This window comes from Lepisosteus platostomus, chromosome 12 (assembly GCF_059453375.1).
Source record: "Lepisosteus platostomus isolate fLepPlt1 chromosome 12, fLepPlt1.hap1, whole genome shotgun sequence".
Lineage (NCBI taxonomy): Eukaryota > Metazoa > Chordata > Actinopteri > Semionotiformes > Lepisosteidae > Lepisosteus > Lepisosteus platostomus.
Genome location: NC_142622.1, coordinates 17,772,430 through 17,799,023, shown reverse-complemented (window position 1 = coordinate 17,799,023; position 26,594 = coordinate 17,772,430). Strand labels below are relative to the sequence as shown.

General features: G+C 35.8%; 1 protein-coding gene across 1 annotated transcript in view; it reads left to right on the top strand.

Annotated features, from left to right (window-relative positions):
• The window catches only part of hivep1 (HIVEP zinc finger 1), an 81,665-nt gene that overhangs the window by 12,003 nt on the left and 43,068 nt on the right, over nucleotides 1–26,594 (top strand). The window contains exon 2 of the mRNA XM_088602303.1: nucleotides 26,523–26,555. Within this exon, the coding sequence (XP_088458429.1) occupies nucleotides 26,523–26,555 (33 nt within the window). The remainder of the gene's footprint in view (nucleotides 1–26,522; nucleotides 26,556–26,594) is intronic.

Genomic DNA, 26,594 nt, shown 5'->3' with positions numbered 1-26,594 from the left:
GGCAGAAAGAATTAACATTGCAGCTTGAGGAGTTTTACTTGTAGTTTCATGTTATTCACCAAACCTGCATTTCTTGAGAACTGTACTTTGAACCTCAAGCGTCTGAAACAAGTATAATAAGCACAAAGGGAACTTCTGTCCCTCGGGCACAACAGCAAAAAGATTTAGCAACAGTAACTACAACAAATTCTAAAACAGAAACTGGTTCAGTAACATCTGTTTATTGGCAACTATTGGAAACTTTCACTTTACATCTATATACAGTAAATCTTGTTATCTGACATTTACATAAATGTATATTTATATACTCCCTTGTTCTAATGGTCCTTTTTTGTTCTTTCGTTCCTGTGTAGAGTGAATTGGCATTCTTTGTTTAATGCTTTAATAGTGAAAATTCATAAGCAACGAAACATACTGTATAAAGTGATGTGATTATTTCAGTTTCATATTGAAAGATAAAAAACCATATGCCACAACACCACATTGGACAGTACTGGTCAGGGCATTATAAAAATATATTGCTGGTCTAGAATCAGACCAAAGAGCAACTAGGTACAGTATATTCGCTCTGAATGACTAAAATAACCTAATTATTTCAGTGTTGAACAGGAAACAATAGAAGACCTGATTCAAGTATGCAAAATCATTAAAGGTAAATTGAAATAATAGTTTATACATATACTGTATACCTTCTGTGCTTAATTCTTAATTCTCCACATCAGTTCTCAGCATCTGTTCTTCAAAGAAACTATTAGCGTGTTGTGAAAGAAAGTCTTTAATCTGATTGCATTTAGTCATTGTGCATGTTTAGAACAAGTCAGTTCTGACTTTAGGTGTTTAGAATTGTCCAGTGTTATGCCAGCTCTGCTTCCAAGAAAACTACAAAGGCTTAATGGTGAGCCGAACTGGCATGTTGAGTTGTAGAGTCATTTTATGTTTCCTTCTTGTTTCTTCATGTCTGCTGTGATATTAATTCTACTTCCTTTTCTTAAGCTACTGTAAGTAGAATTATTAAATGATAGCCCACATGGAAATGTAAAGTGCATCTAATTGAGGTGGATTCCTTCTTGCAAAGCCGTTGCTTGGTCTGAAGATCCTCCCCAGCCAATGCAGCCAATCTCTGCACCTCTGGAGCTCTGGCCTGAGGTCCCAACTGTCCTCAGTCCAAGAGACTGAGCTGATCGGTCTCTATTAATTATGAATAAATATTTTTTGAAATAGCAGCAACAGCAAATAAAACACGTGTAGGCAGTCCTGATTAGTTAATCTGGTGAAGACCTTCATCCTGAGCATGGGGAGATCTCAAATCCTGGGAAGTGCTGGGTTCGTTCAGCCAGGAATTCCAGAAACAGTGCAGCAGAGCAGGGAATTGTTAAAGGATCATGGGGATTATAGTGGGTAGAGGTAGCTGGCTGTTCTTTGCTAGTTTAGAGGATAGAAATGCCGGTGGCAGACCAGATGGCATTATGCCAGAGTGGTGTACAGTTACTGGAACCTTACTGTAGCTTTGCTGTCTCCATTGGCATTTATCAATGGTAACTGTTTATGCACTTGTTTATACCATTGAGTATTTCAGCAGGATCTGGTGGATATCTACAGACCAAGTAACAAAATTGAAAAGCACTATGTGAAATCATATCCATCTTCAGAAAGTTTTTTTTTTACTGGAAAGGAAGAAAAGACAATGAAAATGCCATTCAACTTTTGAATTTGGTTTTCTAACTCTAAAATTGATTTCATTTTTTAACTTTTCTTCTGAATCTGTGGATGTATTTTGTAAGTCTCTGCAAACCCTAAGGGCAATTGAGATAATAAGTTAGAATACGTACTGTATAATGTTGTTGTTGTTGTTGTTGTTTTTAAGTGGGCTTCTTTTAGATTACTTTGGATCATCTCACCAAAATATGTGGATGCATTACTAAATAGTTCAGGCATATTTACTCTGCAGCATTACAATGATACATAACTCAATAAAAACATTTCCAATTTTGTTGGTTCGTGTTCAGAATCTAATTGAAAAAGGAAAGAAATATGAACATCCCACCTCAGTTGTGAATTTATGTTTAGAGCCACTTGGTTAATTAGTGAGCGTTTAACATTTAACTGTAAATTACAGTCATGTGCAGGCAGACGTAGAGCCCCTGCCTTTGAAGATCCCTTAGACCAAAATGTGCTTTCTGGAGGAATGCAGCAAGCATCTTCAGGAGAAGACAAGCCCAGTCCTGCAGGCTAATATGCATCAGTAGATACCACGAAAACTCCTATAACACTCCTGGCGTGGTTGAGATGGGTGTCCTAGGGCAGCTGTAGTTTTAATATGCCATTTCTGTTCTGTTCTTATATTTCTGAAAAGCATAGAACTGAAATGAAATGGCTCAAGGTGAGTGAGAGAGCTATTATGGGGTTCGAAAGGGGTCTATTGTGTTTGTAATTGCTAGTATATTGTGATTAGATGTTAATTTTTAAATGACATCTAAAACCCTTTGATTTCTACGGTGGAAACTTTTTAAGCTCAGAATTGTATGAAGCATCTTCCTCATGTGTTCCAGGGGGTCCCAGTCAACAACATGAATGGACAGTTAGTTCTAAATAAATTTGACTTTGTTAAAACCTGATAGCTAATTTTCATTTGTGTTTGTGTCTCTAGCTTTAACAAATGAAAAACAAAGCTGTGTCTGGGATCTTATACCTGTTAGCACTGAACAGCTCTTGCGCAGAGGCCCTGTCATTCTGCAGCATACTGTGATATATATGGGAGGATGTTCAAACTGTTTATTAGTCAATGAAAAGTAAGGTGTTGTGAATGGTGGGAATTCCTTGCTTTTATGCATGTGATTTGAAAACAACAGGAGAGAGGAACTCTTTTCTGTATTTTGTTTGCTTGAATCTGGAAATGTTTTTTGTGTATTTATGCAGCTTCATGTGCAAATAGATAAATACTTCTGGAATTTCATCTGAATTTCTGGTGTTGGAAAAGGGTTGTCTCTTTGAGCGTGTGTATTAATTGTTCACTACAACTTTAAATGGCAAAGACCACCTTTCAAATGTACGCAAACACTATGTACAAACAAGATGGTGTAGAGAACAATATTGTTCATTTGTTTTCACTCTAGTCATTAGGTTCACTCTGATCTCTGTACCTCTGGAGCTCTGGCCTGAGGCCCCACCTGTCCTCAGTCCAAGAGACTGAGCTGATGGGTTGATTGATGGGACAGTGACTACCATCAAGTTACATCAAACCTCAATATTTTTACTCCAGGCGCCTTTGTAGATTTGCAGATTATGTTCACTTTCAAAATACATACTTTATTCTAAATATAGAAGTGTAAGGTGAATTCGGCATATGTGTCAAACCTGAGTAACAATTTTCTTTTTGAAAACAAGAATGAGATCTTATCTTTATTTGGCTTTAGAAAACACGCTTATTTACTGATTTAGTGACTTACGTGGAAAGTATGATCAGTCTGCTGTTGACTGTAGCTCACATGAGTTAGGCTTGTTACTAATAGAACTCACATTTGTCCCTTGTACTGCCATGAGGTCTGGAAGACCTTCTGAAGCTTTATTATAAAATAGTGCTTTCTCTCCCAGCCATTCATTTTTGTCTTCATTTGGCTTCCCTCAGTCATGTTTCTCTATACAGTGTTTACAGACTATCGTTCAAATTTGTGATTTATGAAGAGATACATGAATCTTGTGAGAAAAGGAAAGATATGTAGCACTAAATTTAGTTTGATCAAATTTAATCTAAATTCTGTTTTCATTGCCTATCTCATTGTATCACATGCTAGATTTGCACATCAAGAGGTTTCTCATTACTTTAAGAAAATGGTGAACAAATGTTGCTCTGGATTCTCCTATATGTGTTGTAAATCTCATACAGATCAACACTACATCTTACAGTGTCATTTGTAGTGGTGCCACAGACAGTATATTGGAATATCTGTGTATATTATTTTTTTACGTAAATATAGCAGCTTTTACTTGTTCGTAATGCAGATGCAGTTACCTGTAAGTTTATAGTAGTTTCCATACTGTGGACTCGGCAGGTTTAAAAAATCTTGTAAGTCAAGCAAAGCTTAAGCAACCGAAAACACCAGGAGAGCTAATGGAAAATGAAGTTTATTGCTGCAGAAATCTTTCCACAGACCTTTTTAGTTCGGTCTTCGGATGTGCTTTTTTTTCTCCATATCCAGTGTTCCTATGTGCCAAGAGTTCTCCAGCTCAAGAGCCAACCATTTCAGCTCTGGCTGTTTGAACAAGCAGATTTCTTCTGAGACTCTGTTAATTCCAGATTTTCAGGTTCATAAAAGTAAAAGCTCTAACTTGCATTTGTCCCTTTGGTTTTTTCAAAGCATGTTCTTACAGATGCTTCAAGAATTGATTGAGTTGCCTGATTTGCACAGTGTGAAAAGCAGAGAAGCATAGAAAATTGAAAAAGAGAATTTTCAACGTGGCTAATTTAGCTGACAAACCTTACAATAATATTTTGAAGATAAGGTTTACAAATATCACATTACTGAATGTTATGTTAAAGCACCTTTTTATCATAATATGGATGGATATTGTCTCAATTTTACAGGTGACTTTAAAAAATATCAGGTTTAAAATCTTATTACGTATATTGATTGAGCTATAATTTCTTATTTAATACCTGTAATATAAGATGTAATATGTCTTTAGGATTCAGATCCTAAGGAATTGTGCCATGATAAATCATTCAAATGTCATGCTGTTGTTCACTTAAATGTTCTCAGAATTTCCATGTTCATCTTTAGTGTATTTATTATAAAGTTATGATTTAAACCTGGAACTGCAGGTCCATACAATCTTCATTGATGTTGACGTTTTAAAAGAAATTTTTAAGGTTGCTTAAGAAAAATAATTCTATATAAAATAAAATAAAATAAAATGTTCTTCAATGTTCTTCTGTATGCATTACCTTTTAAACCTTTGCTGGAACTAGTTTTCTGGCAATGATTGTAGTTCTAGAGTATGTGGAGGAATATTTTAAATGTATAACAAACCTTTTGTATATGATACTTTCTATATTAAGTTTTAAAAGAGATTTAAGAACTCTTTTAAAGTAAGAACTTATAAAAATAATCATATATGTTGTTTTCTGTAAGAATAGAAATTCTATATGGTGCCAGATTTAACAAGTAAAATTCACATTGTAAAAGACAGACTTAATCTTAAATATCCAACCATCTAGAGATACATCAAATTCATGAATGCTGGGTAACAGAAGCAGAAAGACCTTTTGTTTTTTGTTTCCTTTTAAATCTAGAACTTTCAGAACATTAAACTTTTCATTTACCTTCCTGTGCCAACCATTAAAAAATGGTAAACAGATAAATATCTATAAACATCTCTAAGCTTTATGAGAAAAAAAGTTTTTGATTATCATTTTCACCACCCGTAAAATTGTTCTATTTGTAAAAAAGTGATTTTCTGTTTCTGTTTCTTTTTCAAAATAAAAATTAAGTAGAAATCATAAGTGGCCATGCATGAACGCCTGTAGAGCACAAAGCTACTTTATTAGGACATTTCCAGGGTTTGACAGAGGAATTACAGTATGATGGGGTGACATAACTGAATACTGGCAGCATAATGCCGCTTGCAAATGAACCTCAGGGTAGCTGTTGCCACAGTAACCAGCAGCATGAGCCTTTGTCTGCAGGTGGCTTTTCCTATGTCCTGCTGGCTGCAGGACAACTCGAGCGCATGAGAGGAAAATGGGACTGGCAGGAGAGTTTCTGAGATGAGGCACGTGGGATGATGGAAGTCGCACAGAGGCACAGAACAGAGAGCAGCAAAAAAAAACAGAGGACGCTGGGGTTACACCCCTACTCTTTACGAGAAACGCCCTGGGATTTTTAAGGGTCAGTTTTATGTCTCATCTGAAGGACAGTGTCCTTTTATAGTATAGTTTCCCCGTCACTATATTGGGGCATTAGGACCCACATAGACTGCAGGGTGAGCGCCCCCTGCTGGCCCCACTAACACCTCTTCCAGTAGCAACCTTAGTTTTTCCCAGGAGGTCTCCCATCATGGTACTGACCAGGCTCACACCTGCTGAGCTTCAGTGGGTTACCAGATGTGAGTTGCAGGGTGACATGGCTGCTGTTAAAAAAATAAGTTAAAAAAAGCCAAATCAACCTTTGTAACTACTTGGAATGTGGCACCTGAGCTCTTGATAGTCCTACATAGTCCTTGTTAAATGAAAGACAACTTTAAGACCTGCAGGCGTCTGGCCCTGAGGGACCGGAGGAATAGTTCTCCGCTCTCTAGCTCCAACATATCTTAGGAATGTCTTCAGTGGTATTAGAGCAGTCCACATGAGAACTGAGTCCATTTCCACCCTCAAAACCTGTGCCTTGAACTAGAGTGATGCAACTTAATCCACTCCTAGGACATTCTAGTATACTCTTTATGCCTTTAAATGAAAGGTTTACATTGGTAAACCAAAGGCTTCTGATTAAACCATGTTTATTGCTTTCATATGTATTATGTATTATTTTTGATGCAGTGAAATGTTAACCAAACTAGCAAGGGAACTATCATCTGTATCTTAAAAACTTTGCACTATCAGTCTTGTTGATGTGCTTATTTCGGTAGTCATTAGTTGAGAAAGACAATGGCTGTATTCTTCTAGAATTGAAAACAGCACAATGCTATCAGACGTCTGTGCTAGATTTCCATTCTCTGGTCATGGCGTGTTTTGTTTTATTCATCCTCTTCAGACAGGAAAGTGTTAGGCAAACATACAGCTCTGCTGTTGTTTTAGCTGAAGGGCAAATACGTCTTGCTGAGCTCTCTATTTCTTATGTCATCTGTCTTTTTCATGCTCAAGATTGGGGGATTTTTTTTCTAAATGTATAATTTGAAAGAAAAAGAGGGGGCTAACTTAGCCATGTAGTCAAGAGCGCAACCCCTCAACAAAACAACATTTTTAGGCTTTATAATGTTCTGTTTCATCTGAGTTATTTTGAGCACAGCCCTGTGCACCAGACAGCAAGAACTATGGCCGAAGTCTGTGGTACTAAACTGATGCGCAAATGAAGCATAAAGTAAAAAAAAAAAACAGAAATGGAAAATGAGTTTCACAAAGAGATTTTTTTCTGTAAGTTAAAATAACAGTAACCATCCAAGAGAAACCATAGCAACTGTGGACAACATTCTTCTGTTTGTTTTATATTTTCAGCACTTCCCAATTGTAGGATATTGTAAGAGTTTGAAAATCTTCTCCTAAACAAATTTAACTAACAGAACAGGGTTTTGGTAAAGCTAGCAATTTGTGCCTCTCTCTCTAAGTGTGGATTATTAAAAGCTTTTGGATTCATTGATTTCAATCGTTGAAATTTAGTACTTTCTTTAACAGTCAGGAATATTTTCGGAAACTCTGTAAACTGCAAAAGCAAATATATTATTATGCACCAATTTTTAGATTGTTTTCTGCTAGGGGTCTTCTACTGTTTCTTATAATATTTTGAGGTAAAATTTCCTGAATACTTTTTCTTCTTTTACTACCGCCCTTAGTGTGGAAAAAATAGCATTGGAAATATTCAGAATATAAATACAAAAAGCTTAATGGTGTCGTCTTCTGTTGTTTACAGTAAAAACTATTTTGAACATAGTTTAGCTACATCATCTGTAAAGATTGTCTTATGAACAAATGAGTTCGTACACTGACTTTCCACTATAGAACCTGTTGTATCAGTTCCTCTGTCCAGGTTCTTGGCAAGATGTTTCAAAGGATGACAGGCTTAGTTATTTTTCTAAAGTCATTCTTCTATAATGCTATAGCTTAATGTGTCAGAAATTGCTCTTTTTATTTGTGATGGGTAATACAAACCTGATGAGCTTCAGTGCATTTGATAAAATAATGCCACCCTCCTAATCCTTTCCTAATTTTTTTAATCTATCTAATGTGTTGTTGGACGACAGAATTATTTGGTTTTCAAATATTACTCAAGAGAGACCATCTTTGTAGTCCATAAACATCCAAGAAGAAAAGATTGCACAAATTAGGCTATAGTTGTATGATTTTTTCCAAGTGAAAATAGATGTTTTCATTGCTTGGGCAATTCAGCAGAATTTGCAGCATTTGCAAAACGGTGAATTACTTGTTAATTCCCATTCATGTTTTGTTAAATCTACAGTATGTCAGACAAATATTAATGCTATGAAAAGTGAAAGAAGATTTTCTTGTAAATGTTGCAAGTATCTAATTTTATGTCCTGATTAGACTGGTGTCTGTTTTCCAGCGAAGGGACCTACCCTCTGACTTCCTAAAAGCCATCTTAACATGTGCCCCTCTGAGTCTGCCATTTACAAGAACACATCTTAAATTTTCAATGCACTGACGAAAAAATGATAGTATCAAAAACAGAACCGTTTTAATTAAATTGTTTTAGGACAGTTTTTTCCACAGATAAGAAAGAACACCCTTCAGCGCATGACTGCATGTTCCTCTCCAGTCCAATGCCGCAGCCCACTTAGACTTAGTCATCCCTAGTTGATCCTATTTATTATCTTCCCATTGCCTTTAGAGCAGAAGGAGTTGCTTCAGATTTGATAGCTTTACAGTGGTGCATGCCTCAACTTCCGGTTTCAAACGGCCACGCAGGGGATTCTGAAATTCCCCGGCGACCTGGCATTGGGCCAGTCTGTTTTGGCGAGGTTCACTGCTGAGTAAAAATAAAGGCATGAAATAATAAAAATAAAAACGTGTAGGCAGCACACGCTTACTGGAAAAGGTGGACTGTAGCACATGTGCATTTCCTCAACAAATGTCAATTCTCTCATGCAGAGGAAACCTTTTTCTTATTTGTTTTTCATCAGAATTGGCCATCCTAAGGCACTGTCAAGGATAACCTTCCAGGTTTTGGCACAAAGGTTGTTAAGTGATACTGGAACTAAAAATGCACAACAACAGTAAAAAGGACAGGAAAATAAAGGGTGTTATATTGTTTGAAAATCAGTGTGTCTAATGTTAATGTTATAGTGATTATTTTAAAAGCAAATTAAATTAACCAGGTGTTAAATTGATGACTAATTATATCATTTATACATTTTTATATATTTTAGTATTACTATAATAAATGTTAAATATTTTTTTTTTTGCCAAATGGTTGCTGTACAGTTTAAATCTGAAGTGAAAAACAGTGTCATATTATTACATTTTTCTACATTAAACATGCAGTGAAGTCTCACCTGTGGTTTGTCCTTTGAAAGGCTCTGTTAGGAACACAGAATTATTTTTTGTGAGGATTTTGCATTCAGGTTGCAACCAGGTCTCATTGCAATGTCAGTGTTCAAGTGTGCTGCTGCAGTTGGTATGGGGCCATTGAGCAGGGGGGTTACAAAAGGAATCAAATAAAAAAGTTAAATAAAAAAGGAGTATGATAGTGGTTTATCTCTGAATTGTTCCAGCAAATTCTCTTATTATTTTACCTAAGCATTACTCAACATTTTGATCTACATGTTGAGTATTGCATTGCTCTAAATTTTGAATAAAGAGTATACTGTTGTTCAGCATTAAAATAAGAGTTTACTTATACAGTAATATTCTTTTATTTATACTTGAATTTTGTGCAATGCTCCTGATGTAGTGTCTTGCTTTGCGTTCCATATATATGCAGATGAGAAAAAATGAAAATGAATAAGAACATTGATAGTTTTGGAGACAGAAATACGTGAAGGCACTTTGACTTGGTGATGGTGTCAGGTGTAGGCATGTTAATCTCACGTTGGGTGTCACGTTGTTTGACACCCAAACCCTCTTGTTGAAAAACCTGTGCCTCCAACTGTCTGGTCTGAACACAGCGTTGTGATGCTCCTGGAAAAAATGCTAAGTGAAGCTTCTGCAGGTACAGCAGCTGCACTACTGGAGATCCTTTCTCTTTAAATCTTGTCTGTGTGAAACACAGCAGAGTGTGCGAGGCAGGGAGAAAGCGAGCAAGAGGGGGAGGACAGCTACAACTGCTGACATTTGTAGCCTGCTGGCAGCGTTTCGTGCTCTGTCTGCTTGCGTAACATGTGGGCTGCCTCTACTTTAGCAACTGTTGCCATGGAGAGTTGGCGGGGGTGGATTCTAGGATCCCTACGCGTCTGCGAAAGGGAGTTTGAATTACGTCTGGGAATTGCTCACTGCACATAATTCGCTGTGGCAGGGGCAATTCAGGTGTGCGCCTTAGCACAGATAACGGGGGATGACCTGTCAGCTGGCTGGTAATCTGACTTGTGAGCTACCCTCTGAAAGAAAGCACAGCAGGTGTAAATCAAATGCAGAAAAGGCTCTCAGCACTCCGTTGCAGCCTGGTTCCCCCCATCGTGTCTGCTGTGCTTCCTCCTAGCATGCTTGCAAAATATGAACTGCTTGGAGGCATGCTGCACACTCTGCCTGCACTGATAGGATCAATGTACAAAAGGGATTGATGCATATTTATAGCACCTTTTCGAGTGTGGGAGGCTGAGTACCACAAGTGGGTTACTAGTTATTTTTTATGTTGACAGAGTTGTAGCTGCATGCTTGGCGTGAATGCATAAGGGTTTAGGACTGCAGTATGCTCCTCTCTTGTTTTAAAAGTTGACAGTCTGAATGCAGACGTCACGAGCTGTCTCTAAATTGCGACCGAAGGATGGAAAGAGAGAGAGTGGATGTTGGTAAACATCTGCCTTGCATCACTAATATTAAGTTAGGAGAAGAGGTGAGGACTTTCAAGTGCTGGTGTAACCAAGGCTTTGAGGTAAGTCCACAGTTTTGATACCAAAACCATTTTCTTTGTTCTTTTTTTCAGTTTTGGATTATTGCTGTGAAGAATTTCAGCTACACTGTATTATTCAGTACAGGGGAATTTAAAGAGTATCACAAAGGTACTCAAAGATACTAGTTTTGTTCTTCTTGCCTTCAAAACCTTAAAGCACTGATCCACTACGCATTGTTTTTGAACAGAGTCTGTTTATATAGCATTGCAGTGTAAAAGGGGAAATTAAGAAAAATTGTGGTTATGAAAAAAAAAAACGTTAAAACATACACTCAAACAATAAACTGTTGTTTGAATTAAAGATTAAGAGGGTTGCAGTGAAACCCAGAGACACTCACTGATTGTGAACAAATGCAGCTGTTTTTTTTGTGTGAAATTTGTTCTGGCTCAAGGTAGGTCTTTTTTGTGAAAGGCTATTAGTCTGCAGTCCTGGTGTGTTTCGGAAGTTTGCCTGTCAGGTGAATTTGAAGACCCTTTGCGCAGGAGACAGTGTTTGTAAATGCACTGAGTTTGACGTGCTCGCAATACAATAGAAAGGGAGTCCTACTTTCAGCCGAAGAAAGGGCTACCCTACATCAGTGTAAGGTGATTAGGCTCTTCTGACATAATTTCAATGAACCAGAAAGGCATGGCAGGAACATTCAAGATGTTTTAATGTAGACAACACAAGTAAAGACTTCCCTTCAGGAAAAGAAAAGCATTTTCTCACATTTCCATATTGCTGCTTAATGATTAGAGTTATTTAAAGCATCTTACAGTATGTTCAACAGCACAGATCACATCTTGATTTGATAAAGTTTGGAATAAATAGGCCATGCATTACATAATATTCTGAATCAAATACTTGTTTGTTAGTTCATAGCATTCTGTCCATTCACTTGAGGCATGTTGTTTTTTGGCAAAATTTACTTTTAGTACTGTTTGTGAATAGTGAATATTGCCAGCAGTATAATAGAAGCCCAGTGGGGAGTGTTAGAACATTAGAATGGCTACAAATGAGAAGAGTCCAGTTGACCAGTCTAGATCCTTTGGAAATGCGTCATTAATTGATTCAAGGATCTCAACCCACCGATTTATGAAAGAAACCAGGGCATTAGCTTTAACAACATGACTGGTTCCATTTTTTTGGTAAAGGAGGGCAGCACTTTTAAATGCACATCCTGTTGTGTTTTCCTCCCTGTTTTTTGTGACTGATAACCTCTTGATTGCTGCATTGCAGCTCAAAACAAAATGCATTTCTGTAGATCTGTAGATGAGGGTGCTCATATCCATCTTGTTCTACAACATGTAAGAAATAAAGAATATTTAAATAGAATAGGTGACACCCTATTAAGTGTTGAAATTCCACTCAGTTGAAATGTTATTAAGCTGGGACTGAATTGTTTTAATTATATGAGTTAATTGTCTCATGAAAAAGCTGGATATCATGCTAAGCAGCAGCACGTGAACCAGATTTATTCATCCTTTACAAGTTAAAGATTGCGTGATAGGTGTACATTAATTCATATACACACATATTCATACAGGAATATGTGTGTTCACAGAAAACAGGTCAAACATATCCAACCATCATAACATATTAAGCAGTGTGACTGCATTGAATTAGCATTTTCTCTAACCTTTTTTCATACCACATTTTGTTTTATATTTCTCTAAGTTTTTTGTGCCCTACTGATACTTTCTCTGATAGGTGTGTGCTTGTTTATGTATATGCCTATAATGTATGTTGTTTAATTTTATAAAAAATGTTTCATCTTCATTCTGCCTTAGCATTATTTTTCCAGAATTAATTTTATTATTCTTTTTTATTTAGGAGCACATTTTTCAAGCATTTGGCACAGCTTCGTTTTAGTAAGATCGAAACATTGATGGGGTACAAAATTGCATAGTGGAAAGTAACAAAAACAAAAAATTAATTCAGCATGATACAATGACAACGAAGGTGCAGAAACTCTACTAATCAGTCTCCCCAAAAGTACAGTTTACAGTTACTGGAAAAAAGCAATACTGTACAAGTCACAGGAACTGTAATGATAAGACACTCCAGAGCAGAGCATGTTTAATTCAGCCTTTATTATTTACTGCCTCCACCTCAAACAATATTGCAGTACAGTTGGAGCTATGCTGTAGTAATTGAGTGCAATGTGATTGGAATGTTCTCTTTGAATGCATGAATTAGATGTTGGGTCAGGTGCAATAATGGTGCAATAATGAAGCATATGTCACTGTATGCCCTTTCTGTGAAGAAAACTGATGGAAGGCCTTGAAGATTCTGTCTAAGCTGAGACAGTTGGTCCCAATGGAAAATGTAAAGACTTAAGTAGGCATTATCCTTGCATGCTGTTAACTGTAGTAAATTCTTGTCATTCTCACAGAATTATAGTACAGAATGACTTTTTTTTTAAACAAGGACCTATTTACCTTAATAAAAATACCAATATTCTTGTAAAAAATATTTTAACCTGATATGAAAATATTTTCACAAACGTATATTAAATATATATAAAAAAACCTTAAACATGACTTGACATATTATAGTTATATTATACAGTAACTAATATAAATATAAAATCATGTATTTTTCATATAGTTCAGATGTATGTAAAGTGTTACTTTTTTGTCAGAACATTAACCATTTAACTTTTTTTTGCTGGTACTTAAAAGAATTGTTGGAAATAGAATTTTACTGAATGCTTTGATTCTGATGTTAAAATGGACAAAAGTTCACTGAGTGTTTTACCTAAAACATCTAATTAAACCAAATGAACTTATTAGCACTTCTTTTATTCAATGCTTAGTGATGCTCATTAACTAACAGGTGGGATGTTACAGATTGAGAACATTAAGGGGATTAAGGAAATAGAATATCTGTCTGCCACTTGATGAACAGATCTTTGTTCAGCTGTAGCTGGGCAGTTGTTCTCCAGCATTGCCTTTGGAAATAAGAATTAGTCCCAAGGTTTGTCGGCATTGTTCTGGTTAGCAGACTTCATGTTACAGGATGCCTGTAATTTTGACAGCACAATGAAACTGCATATCAAAATAATAATGATGTTGAAAAATGGTATAACTGTTATTGAGCACAATAAATCATTAGATTTTTGAAGATTTGATCTAAGCCACTACTTCTCTTTTATCATTGCTGTGAAACTGGCTCTGGTCATTTCTAGCGGTTTCAAAGCAATAGGCTTCAAGACAAAAGTGCAAATTTGCATTATGAACTGAAAGATCATTCCTTTCCAGTCATATTCAGGAAATGGGTACAAAGAGCACAAATTACGTCATGAGGCTTTTAAACACACCTTTCAATTTGCCTGTCTTGATTGAGGTCACATCATGACATTATGTGAGTTTTATTTCCTCCCATCCCTTAATACATATTTGTATATGTAAACCTTGTGCTCTTTATTGAAAATGCATGATGCCAGATATGCATGAAATTATGAGCCCTCAAACAAGCTCAGATAATGGGAAAATATGCACTGTTTGTATCTGATCTGGCATCACTTTGTCATAACACCAATAATATACTGATCAAAAAATATAGTATAATATTAAGCAGACCAAGTATAATATTAAGCAGACCAAGATATGAGAAACGGCAAGGGTTACATATGCACCTCAAATATAATCCCCCCCATTTTCATGTGTAGATTTACTATTACTGATTTACTACTGGGACAGCATCAAACACAAGGACAAATTCAAAATATCATCTTCCTAGAAATTATGTCATGTAAGAGTATGTTTAAACACAAAAACTGATTCTGGGTTTGAACCAAACATAATGAGACAGTCCTTCCATCTGCTGCTTGTTGTGTCACTAGAGAGTTCTGAACCTAAATGGTAGGCATATAAGCCAGCAGAAAAGGCCATAACTTCAGCCTACATGTCTATGAAACCTGGTGGGTTGAAAGCCGACATTATCTAAGTTTTAAATATTCTATTAAATAGATATTTAGTACATAGAAAAAAAGTTTTATATTTGCACATTAAAACATTGATTAAGAAGAAATAGTATTAAAGATGAAAGCAATGACTTAATTGAACACACATTGATCTTTGCTAAAGTGGTTACTGTAAACACTGAAAAGTGAAACAAGATGAAGCATTCACAATCAGAACGCCACACAAAATGGTGTCATATACAAGCTGGGGAAGCTGAGACATGGCATAATACTGTAGCATCTACAGTAGGTCTTTTTCCGTCTCTTTAAATACTATCAGATAGTTTAATTGTGATGTAATAAACATAGTAAATCAGAAAGGTGTACATTAATCTGATATTTCATCTGCTGTCTTACATTCTGAGTGAGTCTGAGCAGGGATGTTTGCACTGTGTTTTTTCTTCTTTAGGGATTCTAGTCCCCAGAGCCAGTGTACCATTAGCTCAGCTTTTGCGCTTTGGGTTATTTTCAAAAGCAAGTTATCTATTTATCTCTCAATCATCAAGTTTCACAAAAGAACACTGCTATTATGCTCCTTTCGCACACCCTTTTGGAGAAACCAGAGTCATGCCTTCAGTGCCGATTCAGGAAGCTCTGGTTTAGCAAATAACAGTAATTTTCCCTTTGGCACGCTTATCAAAACAAAAAAGTCATGGTGCTGACTGACAGCCACCCTGACAATTACTGCTGGCCACACTGGGCATGTCCTGCAGTTAATTTGGTGAGCTAATTGCCACTGCCTGGGCAGAGAGGATGTTTGCTCTGATTTCTTGGTTTTGTGATTTAAAAAAACACAACAGTAGTGGCTTACTGATTGTTTTCCCAGGGAATCAGGTACTGTATACCCTTCAAGTGACACGAGTAGGGAGAAATGAAAAAAAAAAATCCCTGTCCTCTTTTCTGATGGTGGAGTACTGTACTTGTCAGGTGATTGGAACTGTTGTGCTTTATCACCCTTTGTAGATCTGTGGAAGGAAATGCCCGTCTTTTAGCGTGACCAAAACAGCACCATATTGTCGTGGCTGATTAGTTTCTAGTTTTAAAGTAAAAAAAGAAGGAAACATAGCTTGAAAAAGGAGTTTATATAAAATAATTATATATTTTGGTCAAGTGAGAATTAACACATCCTCTTTTTTTCTTTTTGCTTGGTATTTACTGTATATACAGTATATATACAAAATTAGGATCATTACTTAAATTGTGAAGTTAGCTCTGATTATTGAATCAATAGAGGAGCATTTCATTGTTTATTGATGTTTTACAGCTCAGGAAAGGGGTTAAAGGAAACCATTTCATTCTGTTGCCTTGTGTTTTCTCAAACAGTTCCAGAGCTGCATCGATAAACCATACTGGCCATTCAGCAGACTAACAAAAACACACTCTTATTTGAGCTTTTCTTCACATCTCAATTGTATTTCTTTCTGTAATTCTTATCATTATGGTAATTGTAACACATATAAGAAATGCCTTAGTTGGTACAAAGAAAGCAGCTTTAAAAATCCTTCAGAATGAGAAAGACCTTTGACTCACTGTCACCTTCTCATATCTGTTTCATCTGATAAAAATATTTTGATTATTCTATAAAGCTTTGCAAACAGTGAATGCAGTAAAAGCTACCTGGAATCGGCTGCATTTCCCCAGCTTTGCAGGTACATCATGCACATCAATTTGCATGTCTGCCTTACGTGATTCCCATCAGGCTGAGAACACAATAGGACTGAGTGTTTTGGGCACCTTCCACTGAGGATCCCATGGAGACTCTGCGTTGTTGCCTACACTGCTGTCTTTAAATAAGAGGATCATATTTATAGAACTCATGTTTGTCACAATTTCATTGCTCTTATCTTGTCAGGTCAGTTTACAACGCAGAAGAACACTAAGCTTATTTCCGAGCGGATTTTTACATCACTACAGTCAGCAAAACCCAAATTTGAACTGAATTAACTTTAAAACACTGGAATAAAATAGGCACTCAAAAATAAGCTAATTAGACTTAGTTTAATATTTTCTCATTTTAAAATGCGGTTATATAATGCAGTTTTTGATATATGCTGCTGAAAATAGGAAGGTATGGCAGGAAAACTAGAATTCATTGAAAGTTTGTCAGCATTTGTCATATTTTAGGTTTGTTTCTCACTGTACTGAGCAGATACAGGCCTTATGCCTATTTCCGGATCTATAATTAATAGATCCCATAATTAATAGGCCCATATCAGGTAGCTCATTACCAAAACAATAACAACAAAAACAACATTAATAACCTAATATTTGTAATTTAATTAAAATACTTTGTCACATTTCAATTGGTCAAAATGTCAGGAAACTTTTGTTTCTGTTTTCTTTAGCAGAAAACAAGCAGAAGAGCAAAAGGCGGTAGTGGCTGATGTCATTGCTTTTCTGTGGGTCAGGAATTACCCTAATCATATTATACTAAAGGATACTGTTCAGGCTTGGACGTGCTGCTAACTGAAAGGAAATTGGATGTTCCAAGAAGCAAGTGGGCTATTCTTGGCATTGCCTCTTAGTTGAAGGAGGTGTTCCTCGGGTGGATTTGCATATACAGTATGTATGCGTCATAGTGATTTTCATACTTGTTCTCCACTAAAGAAAAATGCATTCATAAAGCTTCACAGCTCATGACATGGTTTGATGTCATTTCAGAAAGTAAAATGAATTAAAACATATATATTAAAACAAAATATATGATGAGCTGCTCTCACCTATAGCATCTAGGCAACAAATACAGCTGAGGCTTTTGTGAATTTTGGGTTTCAGAAATGACTGTAGCAAGAGGAATGGGTGAATTTGCACAGTTTGAAACAGTATAAATCACAATATATTCTCATGTAATAGGTTTATTCCATGCTGAAAAGAGAAGAAAGAAAACACAACGTTTCAGCCGTGGAGCCTTCTTCGGGTGTGGCCTTCTTCTGATACCTGAAGAAGGTCCCACGGCCGAAACGTTGTGTTTTCTTTTTTCTCTTTTCAGCATGGAATAAACCTACTACTTGATCCTGTGCAGCCTACACATGCTGACACAGCTACCCACCTGAACTACAATATATTATTTTCACATTTCTTTAAGGAACCATCCCAGCTAGTTTTCTACAGTAAGAGTATGCATAAAGCTAGTTATTTGGTATTAAGATCTGGAATGAAATTTATATTATTTTGTGAGATTTTTTAAATCACTTAATTAGCGCATTTTTTCTACAATTAAACTTTTTGAGTTAGGAGACAGGCAGAGCTCTTGACGTGAAGATGGACTTCCTGGTTTTAGTCCTCAATTATCATTTTGTTCAATTTCCTCTTGAGTCCTTTTTTTACTATAGTTCCTGAGGTAGTCTTCTAGTTTGGTTTTGTTACTACCTTTCAATTGCCTTTGTCACCTTTTAGTTAATCTGACCTGACCTTTTTATGATATTCTTTTAACACTAAGAATTAACACTGCTGTTCTCCTTTGAACTAATTTAGGGAGCCACTGTTGTTTTGTAACATAGATACTAAAGTTGTACACACTGTCCTACTGTAAGTGATGCCTTACCAATGTACTGTATGATCATAACATAACTTTCCTTGATTTAAATTTATAGCTGAGTAATAACTAGTTACCTCAGATTAAAATATATATACAGTATACAGTGCCCTCCATAAGTATTGGAACAGTGAAGTATAAATTGCCATTTTTGCTATATACTCAAGCAATTTGAATTCAAGATGAAAAGATGAATGTGAGACAAAAGTACAGAATGTCACCTTTTGTTTCTGGGTATTGCTGAGTTTTATATTTCAAATTAGAATTGCTTGAATATACTACAAAATAGCAATTTTTGACTTTTTCTGTACTAGTACTTAAGGAGGGCACGGTGTATCTTGGTTCACAAATTCAAGGCAGAGTCCAGATCGACAAGTTTCTCAGTTGTCTCCTGTGCTTTACTCTGCCTCCTCTGCAGAATCCAAACAGCCACAGACAGTGAGAGCCATTGATCATTACAGACTTCATGGCATTTTTCATAAAAGTAGCAGTATTAACCGTATAGCCCTGTCTAAATTCCTCTCTGAGCCTTTACAATCTAAACTTATACTCACTTGGAAAAATATTTTTTTTTACTTCTCCACCTGATTTGCAGGCCAGCGAGGCTGCTCTTGCCCTCCAGTGTGTATAGTGCTTTAAGATAACCCATTTTCCAGATAAATCCATTATCCAAGAAAAGCCCTTTTTTTAATTGCATCAGCAAATTATTTTATTGGAAAAAATTCAATAACACATTTACAGGTCCTAGATTTTTCCAGTTACTGATGTGAATATAAGTAATACTCAAGAAGCTCAAGGATAAAATAAGCAGATTCAAAACCAAGGATGTGCTGGCTGGATGACACCCTGGTCTCTTTATCTGGGTTCTTTATACATTTTGTTTGGGTAAAGACAGCCTGGGGAGTCCAAATGCAGAGTATGAATGGTGATTCTCCGATAGTTTTGATGGTGGATGGTAACATGGTTGGGGATCTTAAAGGCCCCTTCTGTTACATTGCTTATATAATAGTCACTTAACAAAAGGCTTTGCTGGTGGTAGGGTCAGGACATTTTGAGTCCCTCTGGTAACGTAAGAGATAGTAGCTGCCCACATACTGTACCTCTCTCTCCCACTTGTCTCTCCTGTTAATAGTGAGAAAGACTTGACTTAGACTTGACTTACAGTAGGAGCAATATGTCATCCCACCTAAACAAGTAACATGAAGATGCAGCTCCATACTGAAACATTCTGTGTTGCAATGCAAATTGTTGCAATGCAAATTTGAAAACACTTCGGGATGTTGGCAAAACATTCGTGACAATGTCGTCACAAACAAAATATAAATGCAAAAATGCAGCAATGTTCGCTTGTCAGCTTGGAATTTTGTAACATTCCGAAGAGTTTATGAAACTTGCCCAGGTAACGCCTTCTAATAATAATATTCTAATTTAAGTTTCTGAAGTGTTTGCAACTTGGCAGGAATGTTGACTAAAATAACTTAACAATATAAGCAAACTGCATCCTTCCAATAACACTGTAAAACCCTTATAAAAACATTTTCGTCCAGCATAACCAAACCACAACCATCCGACCACATTTGCAAATGTTGTGTTAGCTCGGATGTCATTTCCCCTCAGTATATGGGATAGGGATAGGGATTTCCATAAAAATCCAGTAATCTTTTTCAAATAAAGAAGGTTTGCCTAACATTATGGATTCTAACACAGGATTTATCTTTTTCTACCCTCATGTAAATGTTTCAGCTACTGTAGTGTTTTTCTCTTATGTCATCAACGTACTGTTACCTTTGTGCCAGCGACTGTGACCTCAATTAAACACCATGACAATGTCCAGTTACAAACTGCTTGGGCAAGATGTGGTTAAATGTGGAGTCCTCTCGACCACTTCAAATTACAGAAAAATAAGATTAATGTGAAAAAATGTAGCATAATATATTAAATAATGATTTCCGGGATCCATTAGTGTGACAAAGCTGCAGAAAAAAATCTCACCATTGAATTCTTCATTAGTTAGGATTTCATTTCTGTGCATTGTTGCATGCTATCGTAAACTTTAATAATATTTAGTTTTAAACAATGAAAAACAATGCCAGCTCAATTAAGTTGACAGTTATACAAGCTTTTGTCATTTGAGAATTGGGTTATTTTGGCATATTTGTTATGTTTTAATTAAACACATAGCTTTATTTTTTAAAATGTATATTGCAATACCTTTAAGGATAACCTTCATATAGTATATGCTGCTGACCTTCACAGCATCCCACTTTTACGTGTAGATAAAATATTTAATAAATGAATAAGATAAAATTCTCAAAATCACAGATCATAAACTTGGATACTCAAAGGTCACACTTTTGGGGGAAAAACGTTTCTGGCAAACAAAAAGGCATCGTTAAGTGTTTGAATTTGTGACTGATGGATGGGTTAAATTTAAGATTGTGTCTGGAGCTTGGTTCATGATGTGTTATCATGCTTGGTTTGGGAATAGGTGAAACCCATTACAGAGGCTGAAAATCCTTTGTTTGTTCCTTATGAGTTTTGGCTTTTGTCTTCTGATAGATTCAGAGCTAAATGTTAAATTATGACAGTCGGTAATATGTATGTGAAAACAATTAGAAATTTAGAGTAAATCTAATGGAAAGAATTATGCATTTTTGCTGAATGTAAGTATGATATTTTGGGGGTATTACAAATTAAATTGCAAAGCATTTGAGTTACATTAAACTTATGTTGATATTAGGCATTCATTAAATTGATTTTTTGGCTATTGGTTACATTTCATGCATCTGCAAAGTAGAATCTTATTTTTTATTATTTCATTCTTTATCACATACCCCTGTTAATAAGAAAACTAGTATAAGAAGGCTCAGTAGAAGTCAGAGGAAGAAATTAGCAATAAATCCCATAGACATTTTTCTGATTGGCAGTATCATAATATGGAAAATGCCAGGAAAGATATCGGTGTCCCTTTATTCAGTGCCTGTCTGCTGTGAACTTATATAATACAATTATACAATTATACAATTTTCATAAATAATATGTTCAGTCCAGTAATATGTTTGACAAAATATCCCTTTTTCTAAAGCAGCATGATTTTGTTGATCACTGTTTCTTGTGTTTACAAATAATTACTTGTCTGGTTTGCTATCAGTTCCATAACTAGTTGTCCCAGAGAGCTAGTTTGGAAGATATTGCACAATCTTTTTTTTTCTGAGATATTGGCAAGCTCAGTCTTGGCCTGTTTTTAATTTGAATGTATTGCCTCCAACTTACTAATAGTTATGGTATCCATGCTTTGGTGTGCAGTGAATAATTTCAAAACATCATCAGTTTGTCGCGTGATCTTTCATACCTGTATTAGTTAATTGTTCATGTTGTATCTTGTAAATTTAGAGTTTTTGAATACTTTCCCAAAGCCCATTAAACAATGGCTAATGTCTTCTTAAACATGCATATAACAAGGAAAACTTCTACATATATGAAATATACAAATGAGGCCTGTGTCACAGGTGAGGTGCTATTTTTTATTGTTCTATAAATTTAATTGTTTTATGGAAATTACTTAGTTTTATAGTTACCCATCATTGAAAATAATTTATTTTGGGAAGACTAACAGTGATAAAAAATATTTTAGTTGGAATTAATTTTAAAGCAGATCAGAATTTTGTACTTCAGGAATGTTCTTAAAGTATGTTTAAGGCAATTGATTAATTGGCAGGTATGATTTTTATTCCAAAACTTTGAATTTGTTTTTTCTTACATTTGGGCATTTTTATACCTTGTTAAAATTTCATCTGCAACACTGAGCACCTACAGTACCTGTAGCCTCTGAAACCTTTTCTAGTATCAATTCTCTACTCAGCACTTTCATTTCCTGCAGTAAAAGTTATGTAGAAGCTCTTTGCAGAAGGGTTAACTGTGGCCTTTCACTTATCTACGTGGTAAACTGTAAAGACTTTGAATAAGAAGATTGTGTACCATTCCTCCTAAATCCACTCACTGCACAATATTCAATCATTCATTTAGCTTGTTCTTAACTAATTGTTCTTCTAATTAACACATTAGCAGAGCCTTCAACATTAATGAATTTTACAGTGGCCCACCTCAGGCAGTTTTGTAATTAATTCAAGTGGTATTAATTATTAGAAAAATATTCAAAGTACTGTTATCTCTGACGGAAAACTAACCCCCCCTTCTCTTTATCTGAAGTGTGTGCAAATTTTGTTTTCAGCCTGAAACTAATGAGATGTGCTTCCTGTTCAATTCGTTTAACTACTGTTAATGAAACGTTTTTGGTCTGTGGATTTAGTTAAGTGAAACTGCTGGGTGAATGCTGCAGTAGTTCAGAAATGTGGTAGGGGAACTTTACACATTGAATTGAGATTGACATTTTGTATATTCTGCGAAGAAGAACAGACTTAAATTTAAGTGTGGGAAGAGGAAAAGAATGTTTTGTGGCTGAGTCTTTAGTAGTGTAGCAAGGACTCCTGTAACTGGATTTTATCATGATTATTTCTTTTATTTATTTTTTATATATGTATTTTATTGTATTTAAATACTTTGTGTGTGTATTGTTTCTTTTGCTAAGTAACTAGAGTGTTTTAGAAATAAATAGATTGAATAGTATTATCTCCAAGTTTTTATGTACATCTACCTTTTTCACAGGAATTTGAAGTAGGTTAAATTAAACTCTTCTAAAACCTTTATTTTTTTTAAAAAACAAGTTTTGCTTCCCATTTGTGAATGAAACTAGAAAAGCAGAAACTTGATCAATTCCTGCTGCATATGAATGTTTCCAGGGGAGGATAGACAATTGAAAGGAAGCAGAATGCGGGGAGCAGTGTGAGACTTCCACGCGTTGGCATTCTGTTAGCATGGCTAGGAGGCAAACGCGGAGGACTGATTTCTCTCAACGGCTTTGATTCGTAACTAGTGGAGGTGGCAGTTTAATGCGGTGGGGAATAGTGGGTGGCACTGGCCCAGTTTAAAGAAAAAGAAATTGAAGAAAGAAGTCAGAGCGACAGAAATGTAATTCACAAACAGAAGCTTGCCAGGGGTGGGGGTTGATAAAACTAGAACACATGCAGGGAAGTTCACAAATCTGGCCAGCAATAGTGGACAAGAGGGGATTTATTTTCTAGGACAAATGTTTTATTGGCATTAAATGAATCAACTGAAAGAAAATGGATTTATAGTAATATGATCTGAGATTTGGTGCATTTAATTTCTGATTCTGTATTGTTGTTGTTATCAAGCAGCAGGTGAAATAAAATGGGAGTTGTAGATGTATCCTTCGCAGAATATAAAAATTAATTGAATTTATTATTTTGGGGAATGCCCAATGTTTCTGTCGTGCTTTGAAAGGTTATTTTTATGTTCTCCTTCTTGAGATGTCCTGAGCTGGGGGGAAAAAGTCCTGAATGATAAACTACAATATAAGCTTCCTTCCTTTTACAGTAATAAGCTAGTTTACTTGACAATGAAAGCATCTTTCATCACAAATAAAAGATAATCCATTCATACCCCTGCAGTTTTTTGTCATTCCTTATGTAAAAGTTAATAACAAAGACAAACTCTAAATTAGAGTTCTTTATTGAAGTTGAAGATTTTATCCTAGAATTCAAGTCAAAGTAGGTGCAACATTTGGTGCATTGGGAAACCTTTAGATTTGTAAAAAAAAATGAGTTATAGTTGTTTGGCATTTAAGTGTTTCCACAGTTTACAGTTACACGTTGTTTTCAGTGTGTGCATGTGCTTACAGCCTGAGAATATGAACATGAAAATTCAGACAGTCTGGCTTGTTGAACACCCTTGCCAGTATTAAAAGAGTAAATATGTCTTGTTTTACGAAGAGAATAAAAGAAGAAGATGCTAATAGTTCTGAAGCAGCTTTGCTGAAGCTCTTTCCATGTTGATTTTAATCAGAAACTCACACTCTAACACAACAAAATGGCAACATTTGAAACATCTTCCGTATAAAACTAGCATTTCTGAACACCGCTAGGCTAAAAATTGTACTGTAAGCTTCGCCTTCAGTAAGTAAGTTTGTGGGTCTAGAGAAATGCTAGTGCAGGTTCATTGCACATCAGCTGAAATAACAGAAATAATGTTCCTGTTATTTCATGCATTACAAACCAGTGGTGAAGAATTCTTAATTTTTCTGCCTTTTAATTTAACTGTACTTTCTTATATTTGGCTTAATCTTTATCACTCAATCACATTTAAAGATAACTAAAAGCCAGTTTTCAAAAAAGTAATTTGTTTTAAGAATTTGCTCTTCCCCAAATTTTTTTGGGAAATTATATTTATATTTAATATTTAGGATGATTCTACATTTTTTTAGATTCATGGCTATGTATTTCTAGTATTGTCAGTATTATTTGGTTTGGTTTTTGCATAGGCAAAACCCTTTTTTAATTAGATCTTATTTTGTCTTTGCAAGACTTAGTAGGGTCTAACTGGGAAAAAAGACTTAAAATTCATTTTTATTTCAGATTTAAGGCTCCTGTAAAACACACTCCAGGTTGTCTAGGTTTTCGCATCACCTTGCATTTTGTGTATTGTTGTGCAGTGTCCATCTTCCAATCTTCAGGTACATTTCCTCTTTCTCTGAGTATTTTGTGCTTGTCTGGATCTGCAAAGAAGCTAGTGTCCATGCTAGAATTAAAGTAGAATACTGTTACTTGTTCAGGTGGGTAGCTGCGTCAGCATGCGTAGGCTCCAAAGGAACAAGTAATAGGTTTATTCCATGCTGAAAAAAAGAAGAAAGAGAACACAACGTTTCGGCCGTGGAGCCTTCTTCAGGTGTGAGGGACAAAGTATGTATGCGACAATACAGTATATGTATATGAGAAACCTATGAAAATACTGTGGCAAATACTCATACAACAAAAAAACACATGGACCACACGCTGAGACGTAACACTGGGTCATAAGAGCTTCAGTACGTTCTCAGATTTATGATTGACTTCCAAGAGGTTAGCAAACAGATAGTGAGACAAATGAGGTGATTTAAGGTACTGTATGCCAGACACTGGATATCTTTGGTTCGGTTTTTAAGTGGTCATCATGCATTATTCATCAAAAAGAGTTGCTTTTTCATTAATAATGATAACGATTGTCAGGAGCAGCAGGAGTAAGACGTGTGACCGAATGGTATGAAACCCTCAACACTGTACTGAACGCTCACGTTCATCTTCTATCTCGGCTCCCTGGACGCATGCTCTGTGCCACACTCACACAAGGCAGATCCCCTGCAGGCTTAATTGTTTGCTTCCAAATGCATCAAGGATCTGTAGAAGGCAGCTTGCTGTGACTTTCTCCCACGCAGTCCTCACCACCCCCTCATCTTTGGCCAGACTTGATGTGACTGGACTTGAAATCCAAATAAAAAAACACAGCCCAACATATGCTTAGATTTCCTGTCATGTATTACTTATGAGCATTTGCTCTCCCCCTTATTTTCCTATTTATATTACAAGAATAGGAATGGAAGCTGAAAATCCTACTTTTGAGTTTATCTGTTGATATGAGGCGTCCTTTCATTGTTTTTGTTTTTTTTAAACAAGATTTACAAACTCACAATATTGACTAAACTGTCAAAGTATAACAGAAGACTATCCAGACTTGCTCTTGCATTAGACACTTAATTTATTTATATTCTCCAGCTATAGCATTTCTGCTGTTGTTGCTTTTAGGTACAGATTTGGTTCATTTATTAGCTTAAATCTCATAATATGTTTCTTTGGTAACATGCATGTTAATTATTACAGACCCTGTTTGCATCTAACTTAATTATACACAAGCCCTAAAAATTGTCATGTTCTATAAACAGGAAAGTATTTTTGCTTGTAATTCATCACTTAATGTATACAGTGCATATTGCATTTACAGATATAATAATTTTTCCAGTTCTTGGCTAGTTTTTGTAAACTGAAAAAATTAAAAAGTCAACTGATTGAGCAAACTTGCAGCAAAATAATTCTGTAAAAGTTATGTTTAAAATGGACACTGCATTCTTCCAGCCCACCACTACATAAAGGCAAGGTGCTGTGTTTTAACATAAACAAATGTCATGTCCACCCCTTTGTTTCTGTTACCAAAAACAGAAACAAATGTACATAATGACATCGGCTTTACCTCATTCTAGCCTGATCTCCTTAGATTTCAGAAGCTAAGCAAGGATAAGTCTGGTCTTTACTGGGATGCAGGACCTCTAAGAAAGTGATGTTGGAGGACCAGTAGGTGGCGCTCTTCTATCCATACTAGAATTTCCAAAACAATACCTCAGTATCATCACAGGTATGTGTGTTTATCCTGATGTCCTGGCTATATTCCACC